Here is an 18,557-nt window from a genome sequence, read left to right as displayed (position 1 = left end):
AGAATCCCGCATATCATGTATGGGGATTGCTTAACCTAGAACTATCATCATCTCTAATTGCATTTAATAACAAACCCTCATATCTGAAATTAAATTAATGTTGCTAATCTTTTATGCTAAACTTTGGGAATCAACGGGTTGGTACTGAAATTGTCTTAACTCAAGCACTATTCAAATTCATATTTTTACGTTTAATGTTTATTTCAATTTTTGCCTTACTTTATTTTCTAGTATCTGTTGTCTAAAAACAAAACCATAAAAAATCTTGTTGTCAATTTGTCCAAATGCGTGTGCGTGTGTGTGACATTCTTTTTCTTTTGCCATAAATAAATCTCTCAGTGGACGACCTGGATTCATCCAGAAAATATAAATTTAAATTTTGACTACAACTGCACTCGTACACTGGCGAGTATAAACCTCTCACTAAAATAAAAAAAATATAAAAGTTTTATTATGATTTGTTTTTATTGTGTTTTAATTGCAGGGTGAGAGTGCAGTCAATAGGCGGGTGGGTCAAACAATTAAGTTTAGATCTAAAGAGATTTGGCCATTGAATCTTTCTAGTTTGTAGGTATGTTGGTCGATGAGCCCTTGGGTATCAGGTGATTACCTTTGATCGTTGAAAATCATTGGCCATGGTGGCCTGTGGCAACTGGTAGTGCATATATAGGTGTTGGCCAAAAATTAAAAATTATATCTACGAAAATTCAATCGTTAAACTTGGCCTATTTTTGTGTATGTTAGCCCTATTGGCTTGAAGTTTCTAATAATAAACTCTGATCGTATGAATCTCCAACCAACGTTGGTCACTGACGTCGCAGAAGATGCTAGGTAATAGAAAATATAAGAAGAAAAGAGAAAAAAAAAAGAAAAAAAAAGAAATACAAAACAGTTTTTCAAAATTTCAAAGTAAATGTGTTTTCAAGTTTTCTATTTTAAGAAATAATTTTTTGAAATAATAAAAAAGAATGAATTTTTAAAAATCTCAAAACAAATACTCAAAATACAAAACTGAAAATAAAATCAAAACTCAAAATTGAAACGTGAAAGGAACACCACCTTAGGCTGCGTTCTCTTTACTTTTTAATTTTCAATTTTGAGTTTTGAATTCATTTTCAGTTTTCTGTTTTAGTAATCTGTTTTTAAAAAATTAAAAACTCGTTCTCTTTATCATTTTGAAAAACTATTTCTCAAAACAGAAAATTAGAAAACGCGTTCTCTTTGAAATTTTGAAAATAAATTTTTAATGATATTTTATTCAATAAATTTGATTATTTAGTAAATTAAAAATATTTAATATTTATAAATTATTAAAAAAATCTACATTTTAAAGTTAATGAATTTTGTAATATTTTTTTTCATTATAATAATAAGATATGAATAAATAAATAAATAAATGTGTTTTGAGTTTGTTTTGGATGAAAACACTCGAAACAACTTTTTGTTGTTTTGAGTTTTCTTTACAATTTTTTTTTTGTTTTCAAAAATACATTTTTAAAAACAATAAATAGAACACGTTTTCATTATTTTAAAAAATTGAAAACTAAAAATGACTTGAAAACAACAAAGAGAACGTAACCTTAGTTTTTCACCATTTTAAAATGCATAAATCATCATTATCCTTCTCACACACTTCATTAAAATATTTATCTAATTCCAAATGAGTATCACTAGAACCACTATAATTAGTGGACTTCTACTTTTTGTAACAATAAATAAATAGCTTTGTTCTCATGCATTGAGATTTTTCTTTCACAAAACTTTCCACAACACTTGGGTAGAAACTTGAGATATCTCTCTTCCTTCACCTTGAGATGACAATGATAGGTTTGGTTTGGCACAATGTATGGCACCACACATCCTAGAGGGGGTGAATTAGGTAATTAAAAATTTAGTTGAACTTTGAAAATCTCTTACTATAAATGAGGTTTTAGTGAATTAAAAGAGAAAATATGAAATCTCAAAATCAATGTTTGAAAAATTTAAAGCAAGAGATATGAAGGACACAAGAATTTATAGTGATTCAGTTAAACCAAACTTAATCTACTATCTTACCTTCTTACTAAGGATTTTCAAACAATCACTAAAACTTCATATCAAATTAACTCGATAAGCCCTTTAGCATAAACCGATAGGAATTAATCTCTAATCAAAACCCGATAGGTCTTCTAACTTATAAGTTAGGAAATACAATAATGAAATACAAATAGAAAATCTGAGAGTATACACTCTTAGTTAGAATGATCTCTCTCAAATAAACACAAGGTTTGAACAAAAATTATACAAATGATAATCAAAGCCTTTAAAGAGAAAAATGAGAGTACAAATACAATTGAGAAGTATGAATATCTTTTGTAAGCTCAACTCAACTCATTCACATTCATTAGTCTTCTCAAGTTCTCCCTTTGGCTGTATTTATAAGCTACACAAAAGCTTGAAACAAAACTAGTTGTATGTGATCGTTGGATCCTGCAAAACTAGCATTAGAGACAAAAACAGTCAACAGTATATAAAAAACGATTGACTGGATCCCAAAATGATTGACCGAAAATGATGCAATAATAGTCGACGGCACAAGACCAAGAGCTTGCATAAAAATGATTGACATGCTTAAAAACAATCGACACTTTAAAGGAAAAAGGTCAACATCTTGGAAAAAACGGTGGACACGTTGACCTTCAAAATTAAAACATAGATTTGAAATTCAAATGCAATATGACCAATTTTGATATAAAAAAATATTATTTTGATAATAAAAATTTATTTTTCAAAATTAAATGCCATAAAAAATATTGAACACAAGATTTTTGGCATAGGATGAAATTGATTTTTATTTTGGTGCTTGAAAAAAAAAATAGATGCACCAAACACATTTCAACATAAAATCAATATTTGTTTTTCATTATCAAAAGCAAAACAATATATAACTTTTACTCATACTTGTCATATAAAACATAAATGACATTTTTCAATGACAAAATTGCACCAATACCTTTTTCACCATGATATATTTTTTGAAGTACATATTCCATAAAATTTAATTTATGCCTAAGATCAAGTGCTGCAACAATATAAAGTAAGTGGTTCATTTTTTTTTTTTTTTTGGATCCCCCAATATTTGTCAAAGTTTCATTTCATTCTTTTTGCCATTTCACACGTCTCAAAATCTTTACCTCTTTTCATTCTTGTAAAAAACAATGAATTGTATTAATTTTATGAAAAAAAAAAAAGTGCTGGAAGTAACATATGATGACCCCAAACCCACAAAAAGTATGCTAAAAAAAATGTTGCAACAATTAGCAAGCTTTATAACCTTTGTCTAATCCTTAGGTTTAGGTTTCCCATCAATAATAAAAATTTGTTGGAAGTCATTATTTAAATTACTTGTTTCAAGATCTATCTTAAAACAATAATCTTCCTTATTAAATCTCTCAAAAAATCCTCTCAAATTTTTGTACATTTCTAATATAAAGTATGTCGAGTTTCATCTAGTTGTAACATCCAAATATAATAAACCCTTACATTCAATTTTTTTCAACTCAACACATTCTTTGAATTTTTTCAATCTAATTGATGATTATCTAACATTTCTCACAACATCCTAATAGAAATATTGTGCTAGGGCACACACTAAGAAGGGAGGTCAATTGGTTAATTTAAAAAATAATATTTTTTTAAACCTTTAACGATGTATAATGTTTTTCAATAAAAATGATACGAGAGGCAAATGAGAAATAGATAGTAGCAAAAAAAAAAATGAATAATATAAGCATACAATGATTTATAGTGGTTCGCTTTACCTAAATCTAGTCCACTACGTTAACTCCTCACTAATAATTTTTTAAACATAATCCACTAATTAAATACACCTACTTAAAATAAGTAGGTTCTCTAGTCCAAAGACAAAGAAGGTACAACCTCTTATCAAATAGATAGGCCCTCAAGCTTTACAAGTTTGGAAACAAATGAACACAATAGCAAAGAGAATTCTAAGAGTTTGATCTTTTAGTTATAAGTTCTCTCAAAAGATAGGCTTTGAAAGAAATTAAACACTAAATAGATTACAAGTCTTTTACAATGAATGAGTGAGAGAAAAAAAAATTGTGAGCTTAATAAATTCTTTTGGACACTTGCTAGCTTGGTAGTTGAATAATCTAAGACATTTAAATGTTCTTTTAGATGAACATTTATAGATGTGGTAGCTAGCATGTAACGGCCCGCCTCCCGGAGCCCCTGCTAGCATAGAGGATCCGTGAGAGGGTCATTATTTAAATGATATCGAACAATGACACAACTACAACGTACTCACAACCCTTTTAGAAATCATAATTTTTCTTTAATTATACATCTCATAATCGTCTTTACAAACCTTTTATCACTTGGGCCCACCTAGGCTTACATAACATGCCTCCATCTCACAAACATAAAGCATTACTTTCATCCAGACACACGACACCCAGGATCTAGGTTTGGGAGAGCTCTGCACTTGCTATCATGACACGCCGATCTGGACCCAAACCCCGATGAATGTACCTGGAATGATGTAAAACAACATGAGTCGCGAGACTCAGCAAGCGCATGAAGGAAAGGCTGAGGGTTTAAGATAGGACTCTTCCCATAACACCCCATGCAATTCATGCCAATGCAATCACGCCATGTCATGAGCTATACGTATCTTACTTGGCACCCGGGTCCCACATACAAACATGTTGTAGCCTAACATAGGCTACCATTTCATTATCCATAAAGACCCGCCTTTTCCTGACATGGTCGGCTTTTCCTGACATTCAACATTTGACTTTTCCTGATACTTGTTACATCCTGACATGAGTCGGTACTCCCGACACCTGGCACGGTACTCCCGTCCAGAATAGCAATAACAATAAAACATGCAATACAACACATAAGAAATGCAATGGCCGTTGTAGCATAAACGTGATGACAAGGCCCTCATAAACCAAGCATCAGGCCCTGCTATGCCTCACATAGGAATACACACATGCAGCATGCTCTAAATGCATATGCTCACCTAGGATACCCAAATTGGCTCTTAGACCAACCGGGTCATGCAAATGCTCATACATCCCATCACACACAAAGCATGTCCCCACGTGAATGCAACCCAGCCCTTTGTAGCACACTCATCATGAAATGCACAAACCAAGGCAGGAATCTGGAATACCAGCTCTTCTGACTGTCTAACGCTTATCGTAACAACCGATGACTGGCGCCCATACATCCAGCCATCAACTGCCACGACCCATGGTCAACAGTCAGTGGCTTTGTACCCATACCCTTAGACACACTTACTGACACTATTAACTTTATATCTTCCCAGCTTAACCTTGCATAACATTTCTCTATACTCATAACTCTTCATATACAGAACCTCATAACATCATGATACCATTCTCGTTACTTTTCATTCACATAAATCCATCTCAACATACATAATAAATTATTAATAAAACCCCACTAAACCATAAACAACTTTTCTAAGAACCTAGCCCAACGAGTACGACATCATTCCCAAGAAAAGCGGAGCGATACAAAGCTCCGTGACGGTTGAAATGAAAGACACCCTGACGCCATTGCTTAGCTCATTCCATTAACAATAAACCCATTAATAAAATAAAAGGCATTAAATGGTTACCACGCGGATTATTGTTATTGATGCGTGGAGCCGAGTTAAGGTGATAGAGGGTTTAGAGTAGAAGAAACCTCGAAAACTTTCGCGGGAAATGAATAACGCGAGGAGAGGGTTAGGAGCTTGCCTGAAATCGGCTGCTTTCAACCCCTCTTGTGCTCCCGATGCAAATTAAAACATTTCCTAGCAAATAACACAACCGGAACTTAAATTAATTAATTCTAATCGCGTAAAATTTATAATTTAAACATATCACACTTCTACTAATTTTTACCCACATACCTGATCACTTTCCTTGTCGAAAAATCCCAAAATTCCTTTATTTTTCTCTTATTTTCTTTCTTTTCTTTTCCTTTCTTCCCTTCCCTTTCTTTTCTTCCCTTCTTTCTCCTCTTCATTGTCTTCTCCCTGCCTCCCCTGCGCACGCCCTGCTTCATCTTTTCTTTTCCTTTCCTTTTCTTCTTTTCTTTCTTCTTTCTTCTTTCTTCTTCTTCTCCCCTGCGTCCCCTACTCCTTCTTCCTGCAACCTGCGCACCAGCGGCCGCCTGCCGCCTGCCGCCTTGCTCGACTGCCATGGCCGAGAGCTTCCATGGCATCCTCACCTCTTCCTTTTTTCTATCTCTCTCTCCCTCTTAACTGAGCTCTCTCTCTCACCCGATCTCTTGGCCCACTCTCACGCAGGCTCCCACTCTCTCTTCCTCTATTTTTGTTTGAAGCCATGGCCACTGTGCAATTCTTAGCCTCCAAGCATGCGCGCACAACCACACAAATACACAAATTAATTAGGTTTATTCTTTTATTATTATTTTAATTATTATTATTATCTCTATTACCATTGGCAATATATATATATATATGTATATTAATTATATACCTATATTCATGCATTCACGTGTGAGCAGCTTCTTCATTTCCATATTACTATTTTATTTATTTATTTTTTAATATAATATTGAATCAAAATTTTCCAATTTCTTTTTATTTGTAAATATGATTACTTTAATACCCTTAAATATATTCCTTAAACCATGAATCCTCAATATATTATTTCTCCAAAATTTCCAAATATCTCAAAATATCCTCAAATACTAAAATTAATAATTATTATTTATCTCCAAAATTTCGAGATATTATATAGCATCTAAAAATCTGACCATTGGGGGTTGTTGAGCGCTCATTTAATGCACTTCAGAAATAGCCGTTAGGTTTCTTGTGAACACAACGATCGACAGATGCAAAGCATCGATTGACAGATTAGTACAAATTCAAATATCGGTCGACAATTTATTTGAAACTGTCGACAAGTCCTTGTGCAAGTATTCTGTCGATCGACAAATGTATAAACATCGGTTGACAAATGACTTGTAGACTACAGAAGCAACAAAGATTGGCTTCTGCTAATGAACAGATGCAAGAACATCGATCGACAGATATATAAAAATTATAAGGCCAGTTGACAGAAAAGGAAGGGTCTGTTACTTTGATTCTTCTATTCTTCTTCAATTCGGCCCAAGTTTAGGTCAACAATGACGTCTTTAGACAATTTCAACTAATTTAGTTATTTTGAATTTTTTTAATATAAAAATTAAATAAAAAATAACTCAATTTGTCAAAAATAAAAACTAAACCAGATTGGCCTTTTGTTAAAATTAAAATGAATCAACAATTTCAATTACTAGAGTCTGATTTGATTATTTTAGTTAAATCAACATTTGGGGGGGGGGATGTCACCTTGTAAGGTTAGATTTAGACCGCTTAATTTTTAGAAATTAACTAGGATCTAGGGTCATCGTGGTGGGTCAGGTGAACATGGCAACGGCGTATTTTAATCACATCACTTTGACTTTGTTGCAGATAAATTAACAATTAATAAGCAGCTTTGAATTATTATCCAACATTGGAATTCAGATAAATTATTCAACACAATGTTGGATAATAAATGTTGAATAATTTATCTGAATTCCAATGTTGGATAATAATTCAAAACTGCTTATTAACAAAATCCTAAGTTGAACAGCAAGCTACATGTAATTAATTTGGAAACCGTAGTGTAGACTAGACTGCAGTTGATACTAGTCCACATGTAATTAAATTGGAGAGTCAAGCCGTAGTCAATAATATAATTTAAACCAACTTTCATAACGCTCCGTCTCGGTTATTGGTTCTTAATTTGGACGAATTGTTTTCCAAGTAGATTTTGTGTCCAGGCGTTGTCAGTGCATGTCTCGCGCACGCCTCATGGCAGGCCGGATAATTATAAAAAAAAATCTATTTAAGATTGTTAATATAATATTTATTTATTTTTTATTAAATTCATGGCCATCTTATAAAAATTTACATTACTTAAATCGTGTTTGAGTTAATACTTACTTTTTTAAGGTGTAGTCACGTAGATCTTCAGTCCTCGCTGAGAGTAGCATTTTGGAAATTACCCACAATTTTAAAATATATTATTAAAAAATTACAAACTTAAATTTGTTTATTTTTTTTTATTCACTTGGGGTTTTCTAGTTTTGCCCAACTAATTTTTAGGGGTGGATAATCTTTTCCCCTAATACACCCTTCAGATAAATCCGAATGCGGCTATAGTCTGTACACGCTTAGAGTTTGACATTTGATATAGTTCATACGGAATTTATTTTTTAGCCTTATTATTGCCTTATAGTTAAATACTATCTTCCAATAATAATTATGTCTTTTAAATCATCGCACTAATTTGAATTTCGATATTTCATGTGAAACTCTATATACTTTATCACTGCGTTATGTCTGGGAAATTAAATTTATTTGTTTTGATTTAGTGAAGATGACAAAAATTTAATACATAATTTTTAAAGATTAAATTTTGATTTAGTTATTCATAATTGTATGTGTGTATATAAATATATATATAAAGAATACTGGAAAATGAAGTAAGAAATTAAAATGTATTCTAGAGGAAAATTCGGGTCGACCAAAGTAATGATAGTTTATATTTAATGGGGTCATAAAATTCAAAAGTTTAAATATATAATTATTAAAACTATAAAATCTTAAAACAACTTATACATAGTTCAAAATTCATAATTTTTTTTATTAATTTACCCAAAAATTAAAACCATAAGAGCTCCAAACAAAACCAAAACAATTTATGTTTAACAAAAGTCCTAAAGGAACATAGGTTGGATGTTAAATAGGTTATATTGGCTCCACATAAAATATAATTATTAAATTAAAAAAACAACAACACATTACTTAATACTCACATAACATATATAATAACAACACAATCTAACAATTTAAAAGCAACGTGTCACGCACCAATTGAAAACTTATGATAATTGATCTTACACGAAGGGGCCAAATATCCGAGAAGGTAGAGGAAAGAGAGACTGCCCCCATTAACTCTAATAAATAAATACCACTTTGATATGATATAATGATATAAATATATATTTATGTTAAATAGTATATTTATAAAATTATAAATAAATTTATTAATATATTTATAAATGAGCATGTACACAAATTAATTATGAATTTTTAATCGGTTCGATTTGTGATCCTTTAATCGAGTCAGCTCGCGAGTTAATGATCCGAGATTTATTAAGTTTAATCTTAATTTTTTTACAAATTAAATTTTAAAATTATATTTAAACTCAACTTATTTATCTTAATGAACAAATTCAAACGAATTTTTATCAAACTAAATACTAAACTACTCACAAATAAATGCCCTCATTTAGGACCCTATAAATGATCCTTTTTCCACAGTTAATTTTACCTCTTTCTTTGAAATTGAAATTGGGGATAAATTATTCCTCCCTTCTTTCAAACCAAGTGTCTAAGAGAGTAAAATTTGATCTAGACCCGTCTAAAAACTTTCCTTGACTGATTACTATACACTAATAAATTGAGACAAGGCTATTAAAGTCAAGTTGTGGGCCAAACACTAGAATTTTGTGTTTGATACTTAACGTTTCCAACTCAATCACTGATTGTGACGTTGCCTTTGAGAGAAACAATAAATTTTATCTTTTATATGTTCTAATTTTGACATTCCATAATAACTAAAGTAAATTTTAATTCATTATATGTCCCAATAAAAATCCATACATATTCTTCCTTATTTTATATTTATATATATATATAGAAAATATATTTATTTTTATATTAATTTTAAATATTTTATAAAATAGATTTATTTATTATATATTCTTTAATCACAAATATTGAGTTATGTACAGTTGATGGTGAAAAGTAGAAAAAATTAATTACACTTTAGTACAACAGATTGAAGGAAATAAAAAACATAAATTTAATTTTAGATTTAAAATTATAAATCATTATAATTTATCAAATATATTTTTATAATCAAACTTACCTGGAGATACTAAATTCAACTCACCTCACCGGTACAATTGTTCTGGTGTAATGTGATTTTTACAAAATTATTATGTTACTTATATTGATATCAAGTAACATAATATTTATTCGATATAAATAAAATTAAAGAATAGGTGTGGGCCTCACTCCCCACACCCCTAATGTCTATATTGAGTTTGATGTTGTAGGATCAAGGCTGGCCCTCAAATTTTAAAGACCCTAAGCGGAACTGTATATGAAAGTTTTTTATATTTAAAAATAAAATTATATATAACAAATGCGAATAAAAATTTTTATTATATAAAAATATTCAAAGTTACCATAATAAAGTTTAAAATTCATAATATTTTATTTTAAATTTACTTTTCTAGCATTTTTAGAAGAAATAACAAATATTTTCTAGTAAACATAATAAATCAATTCAAATACAAAAATCAATAATATCAAATTCAAATGTAATTGAGGAACAATGAAACCTGGTTAGATTTGATATTTGAATTGAAATATTTGAAATAAATTAACAAAAGAACACAACCGTGAAAATAAAATAAATTAATTGCACTTTTCAGAATTTTCCATGACCCACTACCAAATTTTTTGAGAACTTAGTGTATACTTGTTTCCTCATTAAAAATAATTTTTGATGTCTCTCATTTTCTCCCTTTTTAACTATAAAATTTAGAATTAGAAAAAAGAAAAATAAAATAAAATTTTTAGACTTGAATAGTAAACTAGAGAGCACTGTATAGTTAAATAGAACAGTGGCCTTCCGTTATTGACGATCAACTAGTTGGAGACAATGAAGCGTGGAGTATGTGAGAGGGAGATAAAAGACAATGGGGGTTTAGATTTTAGATTTTGGAGATTTGATAAGGAAAAGAAGCGGGGCATCTCTTGTCACTATTTTTTATTTTTTTATTGAAATATTTTGTTGTTAAATAAAAAATAAAATACTTTATGAAAATAATATTAATAATTATTTGAAAATAATTTAAATTATGACTATTATTAAATAATTTAAATATTAATTTATGGATCTCTCTGAAATTATTAAAAAATAAATAAATAAAAGTAGTTGGATGAAGGGGGCTAGGCGGCTGCCTAGACCATCTATGCCCATGGCCTGCCCTGTGTAGGATGCAAAATGTTGTACGAAGGGAATTCTTATTTTTCATCAAATAAGATCATATTTTTTTAAAATTTATGAAGCCAATAAAAATTTACTTAAGACCAAAATTCAAAACACCACAAATTATATATAGCACGCACGTGGGTTGAAGACAAGCCGCAGAACGACGCTGTCTTCCCGGCACAATGAAAAAGCGAAATCACTGCATTCAGTTGACAGTTCAACGAAAGTGAAGTGGTTGAAATAATGTTTATTTAATTAAAATAATAATCTGACAATTTTCGAAAAATAATGGAAGATTCAGGTATGCCAATCCCATTCGAAACGGATTTACGAAAGGGACCTCAATGCTCTATTGTCAAATAAATAAAGATTAAATTTGACAATGTCAACTCCGTACAAAATAGCTAGCAAGCCACCGAATATTTTATTTTATTTTTCAAAGATTTGCCTCAATTTTATACTCCAAAAAATAAATAAGTGGAAAATTAATTCTACTCCAAAAAAAAAAAAAAAAGTGGCATGCAAGCAATAAAGCGGCATAAAAGCAAATAAGAGGCGGATACGAACCCAAAAACACAACAAAGATTTGTAACAGTGGGTTTGTTACTCTTTTTTATTTATTTATTTTTGTTTCCATCTTATGTTGATGCTCATTTGAGAGATTTTCTGAAAAATTCATTGAAACTAAAAGCCTTTTTTTTTTTTTTTTAACTACCATCAATCTTCTACTTCGAAGTAAAAACTATATTAGTGCCCAAGTGATTTAGGTAGTTGAAATAACAATATATATATATATATATATATATGATCGGTCACAATCCTATTTGATGGTAGAGTCAAGGATTCCAAATTAAACCTGATACTAGTAAATTTTGTCGTGACACGAAGATGGTTCATTCTTTAATTTGTGTTTTGAAAGAACTTAATATGTGTATTCATTCGTTCCAACATAAACGTAGCCATCTGTTAAATAAACACGTTTCTTCAGAAGACAGAGATAGGATGGCATGGTCGACCACGTGGCATTATACATCCAAAAATATGGGCTATAAATTGGAGACGAAAGGAGACCACAATTTCATCCATCCATAGCTAGCCATTGAGGGAAAAACCAAAAGAAACAAGTTAAGCCATGTTGTTGCTGCAGCTCTTGTCTTCTTACTTTCTCCCCTTCTCCTTCTTGTTGGTCTTCCTCTTCCTCTACTACTCGTCCTTCGTCAATGGAAAAGCCCCAAAAAACCAGCCACCGTCACCGCCAAGGCTCCCGATCATCGGGAACCTTCACCAGATCGGCTACTACCGCTATCGCTCGCTCCAGAAACTATCCCAAAAGTACGGCCCGGTGATGCTTCTTCGCTTCGGCAGCATGCCTGTGCTCGTGGTCTCCTCGGCCGAGGCCGCTCGCGAGGTCATGAAAACCCAGGATCTGAGCTTCGCAAGCAGACCCAGCCTAATCATTAACCGGAAGCTTCTCTATGACAACAAGGACGTGCTCTTTGCTCCCTACGGAGAATACTGGAGACAAATGAGGAGCATTTGTGTGCTCCATCTTCTGAGCAAAAAGCGGGTCGAAACCTTCAGTTACGTGAGGGAGGAAGAAACGGCTTTCCTGGTCGAGAAGATCAGAAAGTCGTGTTCTTCTTCGTCTTCGGTGGTGGTGAGCTTGACGGACCTGCTCATGCAACTGACGAATAATATAATGTGTAGGATCGCGTTGGGGAGCAAGTACAGTGGGGAGGAAGGGCGAAGGAAGATGAACGAGCTGCTGTCGAGGGTTGTGGAGCTGATGGGAATGAATCATGTGGGCGATTGCATTCCATGGCTTGGTTGGATCAATCGGGTGAATGGTTTTGATAGTGAAGTGGACAAAGTTGCTAAAGAGATGGATGAGATTCTTGAGGAAGTGGTGCAAGAACGCATTGAGCGGAACAAGAGAGAGAGCCATGATTGCGACGAAGAGGGTCAGGATTTTCTGGATATTCTGCTTGAAATTCAGAAAAACAACACAACTGGTGCTCCTGTTCATCAAAATACTGTGAAAGCTATTATCTTGGTAATTAATAATTGCTAACGACTTCTTATTATTGGAGTCCTAGTTGAGTAGTTTTCCATGATTTCAATTTAAAATATGTTTGTAGAATATTCTTTAGGAAAAAACCCTCCAATTATATTGCAATAGTTAGAACTTTACATATCCATGCCAGCCCAAAAAAGCCTTAGTTTTTTTTTTTTTTTTTTTAAATGAAAAGTTTTAGAAAATTTATTTATTTTTCAAATAGAAGATGGAGCTTTACATATCCAAGTTATAGGAAGTCTCTTTGCAAACTAGAAAGGGAAATGTTGGATACAAATACATGTGCCCATCCTTAAAATTAAGATGCCTTGCATGCTTTCGATGGAACTCAAGATTGCCAAAAGAAAATTTCTGCATCAACAACATAGAGCCTCTTGTCACCATGCCATCTTATACATATTTCACAAGTTTATAGCGTTAATTGGAATGAATGTCTTGTCTTATGATACATAATAATATTGTGGGTGCATGCATGTGTTATGTGTCATTAATTTATGTATTTGGTTTTCATATTGCAGGACATGTTTGGTGCGGGAATCGATACAACCTTCTCAGCTCTGGAGTGGACAATGGCAGAGATCGTGAAACACCCAGACGTGATGAAGAAACTGCAAAACGAGGTTAGGGAAGTCGCCAAAGGCAAGCCGGACATAACCGAGAGCGACCTAGAGAAATTCCATTACTTGAAAGCAGTGATCAAAGAGACCCTCCGGTTTCACTGCCCGGTCCCCTTGCTGGCTCCCCGAGAAGCCATCCAAGACACCAACGTGATGGGCTACAACGTTAAAGCTGGCACACAAGTCATTATCAATGCTTGGGCCATTACAAGAGATCCATCGTACTGGGAAGACCCTGAGGAGTTTCGACCCGAGCGATTCATGAACCCTGATTCTTCATTTGATTTCAGAGGGCAGAACTTCGAGTATACCCCTTTTGGTGCTGGAAGAAGGGGCTGCGCTGGCATCACATTGGCCACGCACATTCTCGAGTATGTGTTGGCTAAACTTGTGAATGAGTTCAATTTCTCGTTGCCGGGTAATGCTGGCGGGGAGAGCATGGACCTAAGGGAAGTCCTTGGCATCACAATTAAGATGAAAAAACCACTGATGGTTGTGGCGACTCCGCGTTCCATCTAGGGTGGGTGAGGATGGAATCATGCCACTTCCAATCATGCGTTCGCTTATTAATGTATTAGAATCTTTGTATTGATGAGGAAAACAAAAAAATAAAAATAAAAATAAAAAGAAAGCACGCCACTTTCCATAAAAAATAAGAGCAAATGCTACGTGGGTACTTTGCGCCCAAGTTGTCAGGGGATGACAACAGTGATGTATTAGTTTTTTTTGTTTTTGTTTTTTATAATAAAGTGAAACTGTGTATTAGTTTCAATTTAAGTCTATTTCAAAATGCATAATTTATGTGGGCAGTTATTATATACAAACACACACATATATGTTATATATGCACGACATAAATGTTTTTGGTAATTAAGAAATATATAAACGAAAGAAATAGTGAATATAGAAAAAGAATCCAAATACCAAAATGAGGACATATCTGATAATCCCAGCCGGGCCAACAAGCCATGCAAACCAAAGAAATGCACAAAGCCACCCACCAAAACATAGAAACCACCAAAATTAAATCAAAGCACAGCCAAGCCAAGGAATAAACTCTAACCAACAGCTACCACGATTCTTCCCAAACAGCTCACAAATCGAATTGCGCAGCCTGCCCAAACAAAACTTACGAACCACGAAATGAAAATGGAGGATATATATTACACCAGCCAGCCTTCGAAAACACTCAAGGCAACAATATATTCAAGTCAACAAAATAAATTGTGTAAATCACTATATAGTTTTTTTTTTCTTTTTAAGTTTTAGATTGGTTGATATCAGTGATATTGGCCCATATTTTGATTAAAAGCAAAAATACCTATTGTTGGAGAAGTGTATACTGCAACAAAAAATATTTGTTGGGGTAATCTTTTTAGAATATTTTTTAAAAAATGTCTTATAAAATATTATTTTAAGGTATAATTTAAAAAAATACCTCAATAAAATAATTTTAATAAGACACAACAATGAAGTATCTTAATAAAAAAAAATCTACCAGGGCAAAATTTTTGAAGTGTCATGTTAGGAGAAAGTTTTGAACTCAATAATACAATCTTAATAAGACAGGAATTAAAATGCCCCAATGAAACCTAATAATGCAAGACTTAAAATGTCCAAAAAAAAACTCAAAGTAATGACAAGTTCCCGTCAAATTTAAGAAATAATAAAATAATTTACTATATTATTCACATTAAAATTTTGAAATAATAATATTTTATCAAAAAATGATGAAATTTAGAGTTGGCGGGTCTATTGATGAAGAAAGAACAGAATCCTTAGAAGTGTTTTGATACAGGAGAAATTTTAAGATTCTTGAGAATCTAAGTTTCCCATGAATTTGAGAATGATTTTAACAAAAGAAAAGATTAAAACACTGCTTACCTTTTTATAATCCATATAAACATATATATATATTATAATATATTTATATTATTTATTATAATATATTATATATACACACGAATATATCTACATAATGTGTAAAAAATTACATTTTTTTGTCTTTCTAAAGATTTTGTGGGTCCCTGCATTTAAATCAAACAAATAAATGTAAAATTCTTAAAAAATATACTCAATATTTCGAAGAATATTTAAATTTAACCAATCATAGAATTACAAAAATTTTAAGAGCAAAAATTATGAATTTAAGAAATTTAAAAACTTGTTATGTACCGCCCCATGACTTCTTGAACAAACCTTTCCCTTCTCTCTTCCATTTTATTTCTTCTCACCCTCACTGTTTCTCTCTTCCATTTTGATTGAACGGTGGCTCGAGAAGGCGTAGACGCATTCCTTCTTCCTGATTCCACATAGGCCAATGGCGGAAGGAGGAGAGGGCCCGGAAATCATACCACGGCGATGGGAAAAGCGTGTTCCCTTCAGATAACACGCACCCTAAGCCATCCTCGATCGGCCGATAGTGAATACAAGACGAGACAGAGAAGGCCGATAGCGAATACGAGACACAGAATGTAAGTAATCTTTATTGTTCGTTTAGGGTTCATGTTCATGTGGGGATATGGAAGACTAATTAATATACATATTATGCTGTAATTGAACTGTGACTTTCGTGGAGTAAAATGATTCATTTAGCTGATCTCAACTGGCAGGAACAAAGTTTAATTTGGACAGGGTCATCCCTCAAAATCCCTGTTCTTGTGGCAACAGGTCTTCTCTTGTTATTTGATTATTAAAATTCTTTCTTTGTCAAATACATTTATGAGATTCATGTATCTATCAGTAGGTTGATGACCACAGATGGTTTTTCTGAGGACCAATATTTTATCTTACTGCATTTTCCTTAATTTCTTTTCATCATTTTTGGCTAACTACTTGTTTCCATGTCAGTGATTTTGATAACAAGGCTTGAGGGGGTTCTGGCCAAATGACGTATCCAAACTGCATCATCTTCAGAGCATGCAAGTATTTACCAGAGTTCTTCATTGCCTTAATTTTATTATTTATTATATTTATTCTTGAAATGATCCTCAACTTTATTTGAAATCATATTTTTTTGAAGTTCCAATTTTTATATGTAAGAATAATAACATGCCATATTGTTGTTTCTTATTGACTAACAAATATTTTTAAGGTAACTTACCACTATATGACAACACTGAGGCATGTTGTCGCATCTTCTTTGGGCTTGTTAAAGTGATAGTCCCTGTGATTGGGCACATTTTCAATCCCTTGTTTTAACTTGTACATTTACAGAAACTTGAGTGGAAACAGTATTCACGGGCCAATTCCATTCTCGCTTGGAACAGTTATCAGCTTACAAAAATTGTAAGTATAACCATATATTAATTTCCACTTTAAAAATTATTGACTGCATTGCTATATGCTTTGTAATTGTGAAATGTTAATAATTTCCTTTATGTGGAAAAAGAAAGTATCATTGTGTGATTGAGGGTCCCATAAATAAAAATGAACCACACAACGCACACACGCAAGAACACAAGATATACGTGTTCGGATTTGAAATGAATCCTACTCACGGCAGAGATTTCGTCTCTAGTCAATCCATTATATGAATATAAACAAGGGATTTACACAATACACGCATAAGATCATCTCAACCACTCTCAAATCAGAAACCAAACCAAGAACAAGAAAACATAACAAACTAGAGTACAAAGCTCCAAATACCTGAGCAACCCAACACTCATACCTCACCAATCTCTCACAAAGAAAAAACCCCCAAGTAAAACATATTTATCGTGAGACAAGATTGGAATAGCCTTACCGTCTTCTTCTTCGTTCTGATCTGCAGAGAGTGCATTCGATCTTTTGCGTTCTGTTCTTGCGCGTTGCCTTTGTTCATGCCTTCTATTTGCCTTCATGCCCCTTGCCTTTCATTTGCCCTAAAACAGCCATGTATATACACAGGCCAATGGATACAAACAGAAATCACGGGCTTAACATAAACATGGGCTTGGGTTTCAATTATTGGCTCAAAATGAAATCGGCCTATATCATATTATATATCCAACCTACTTTATTTATATACATATATAAATGTCACATGGATAAAATAAAGTAACCCATTTGAGACACATAAACCTAACACCATATGTGGTTTTTAAAAATGTACAGATCATTGTGATTTTATACTTCTCTTTTGCATTAATGTGGTCTTCATTTTGTAATTTTATCTACCAATAGAAAAGTAGACCCTTTGCTTCCCTCATTTTCCTGATAAAATTTGTTCTTGAATTTTAGGAATTCAAGTAGTTCATCAGTTAATTCTATAATAGGGTTATACTGCATGTGTTTTTTGCTAGGGACACTAAATAACACTCAATAGACAGGCATGCAATAAGAAAATTACACAAATTGACACACGATAAAGAACACAAGTTTCAATTCTTTTGTCAATATAAAAAAATCATTAATATCAAGAATTCTTAGAGGAATACTTCAATGCCAGTTCTGTGTGCTGGAGCCGGTAGTAAAAAACAGCTAGGTCTCCATAACTCTTCACTGGAGTTACTTTTGATATGCTTGTTGTATAGCACTTAACAAACCTTATATTGTATGGATCAATACTCAATCATCTAGACCTTAATCATTTACTAACAGCACAAATCAATAAAAAACTTCTTTTTCTACTCGTTTTCTTTTAATCAAACAAAGCAAAACTTTTATTTTCTCTGCAATGTCTTCCCAATCACGTTCCTTCGTTTCCATTTATATATCTTGAAAAGTTTCCAAACACAG

At 32.5% G+C, this 18,557-nt stretch overlaps 1 protein-coding gene across 1 annotated transcript; it reads left to right on the top strand.

The window, feature by feature from the left end:
* The first annotated feature begins 12,214 nt into the window (after positions 1 to 12,214).
* Positions 12,215 to 14,607, top strand: LOC127794003 (cytochrome P450 736A117-like). The gene is made up of 2 exons (XM_052324859.1): positions 12,215 to 13,197; positions 13,737 to 14,607. Exons 1-2 carry the CDS (start codon positions 12,277 to 12,279, stop codon positions 14,352 to 14,354), a joined length of 1,539 nt encoding a protein of 512 aa, XP_052180819.1. The 5' UTR covers positions 12,215 to 12,276; the 3' UTR covers positions 14,355 to 14,607.
* Positions 14,608 to 18,557: the final 3,950 nt, after the last annotated feature.

The sequence above is a fragment of the Diospyros lotus genome, chromosome 2 (assembly GCF_014633365.1).
Source record: "Diospyros lotus cultivar Yz01 chromosome 2, ASM1463336v1, whole genome shotgun sequence".
Lineage (NCBI taxonomy): Eukaryota > Viridiplantae > Streptophyta > Magnoliopsida > Ericales > Ebenaceae > Diospyros > Diospyros lotus.
The sequence above is the reverse complement of the archived record's forward strand: the minus strand, read 5'-3'. Positions and strand labels throughout refer to the sequence as shown.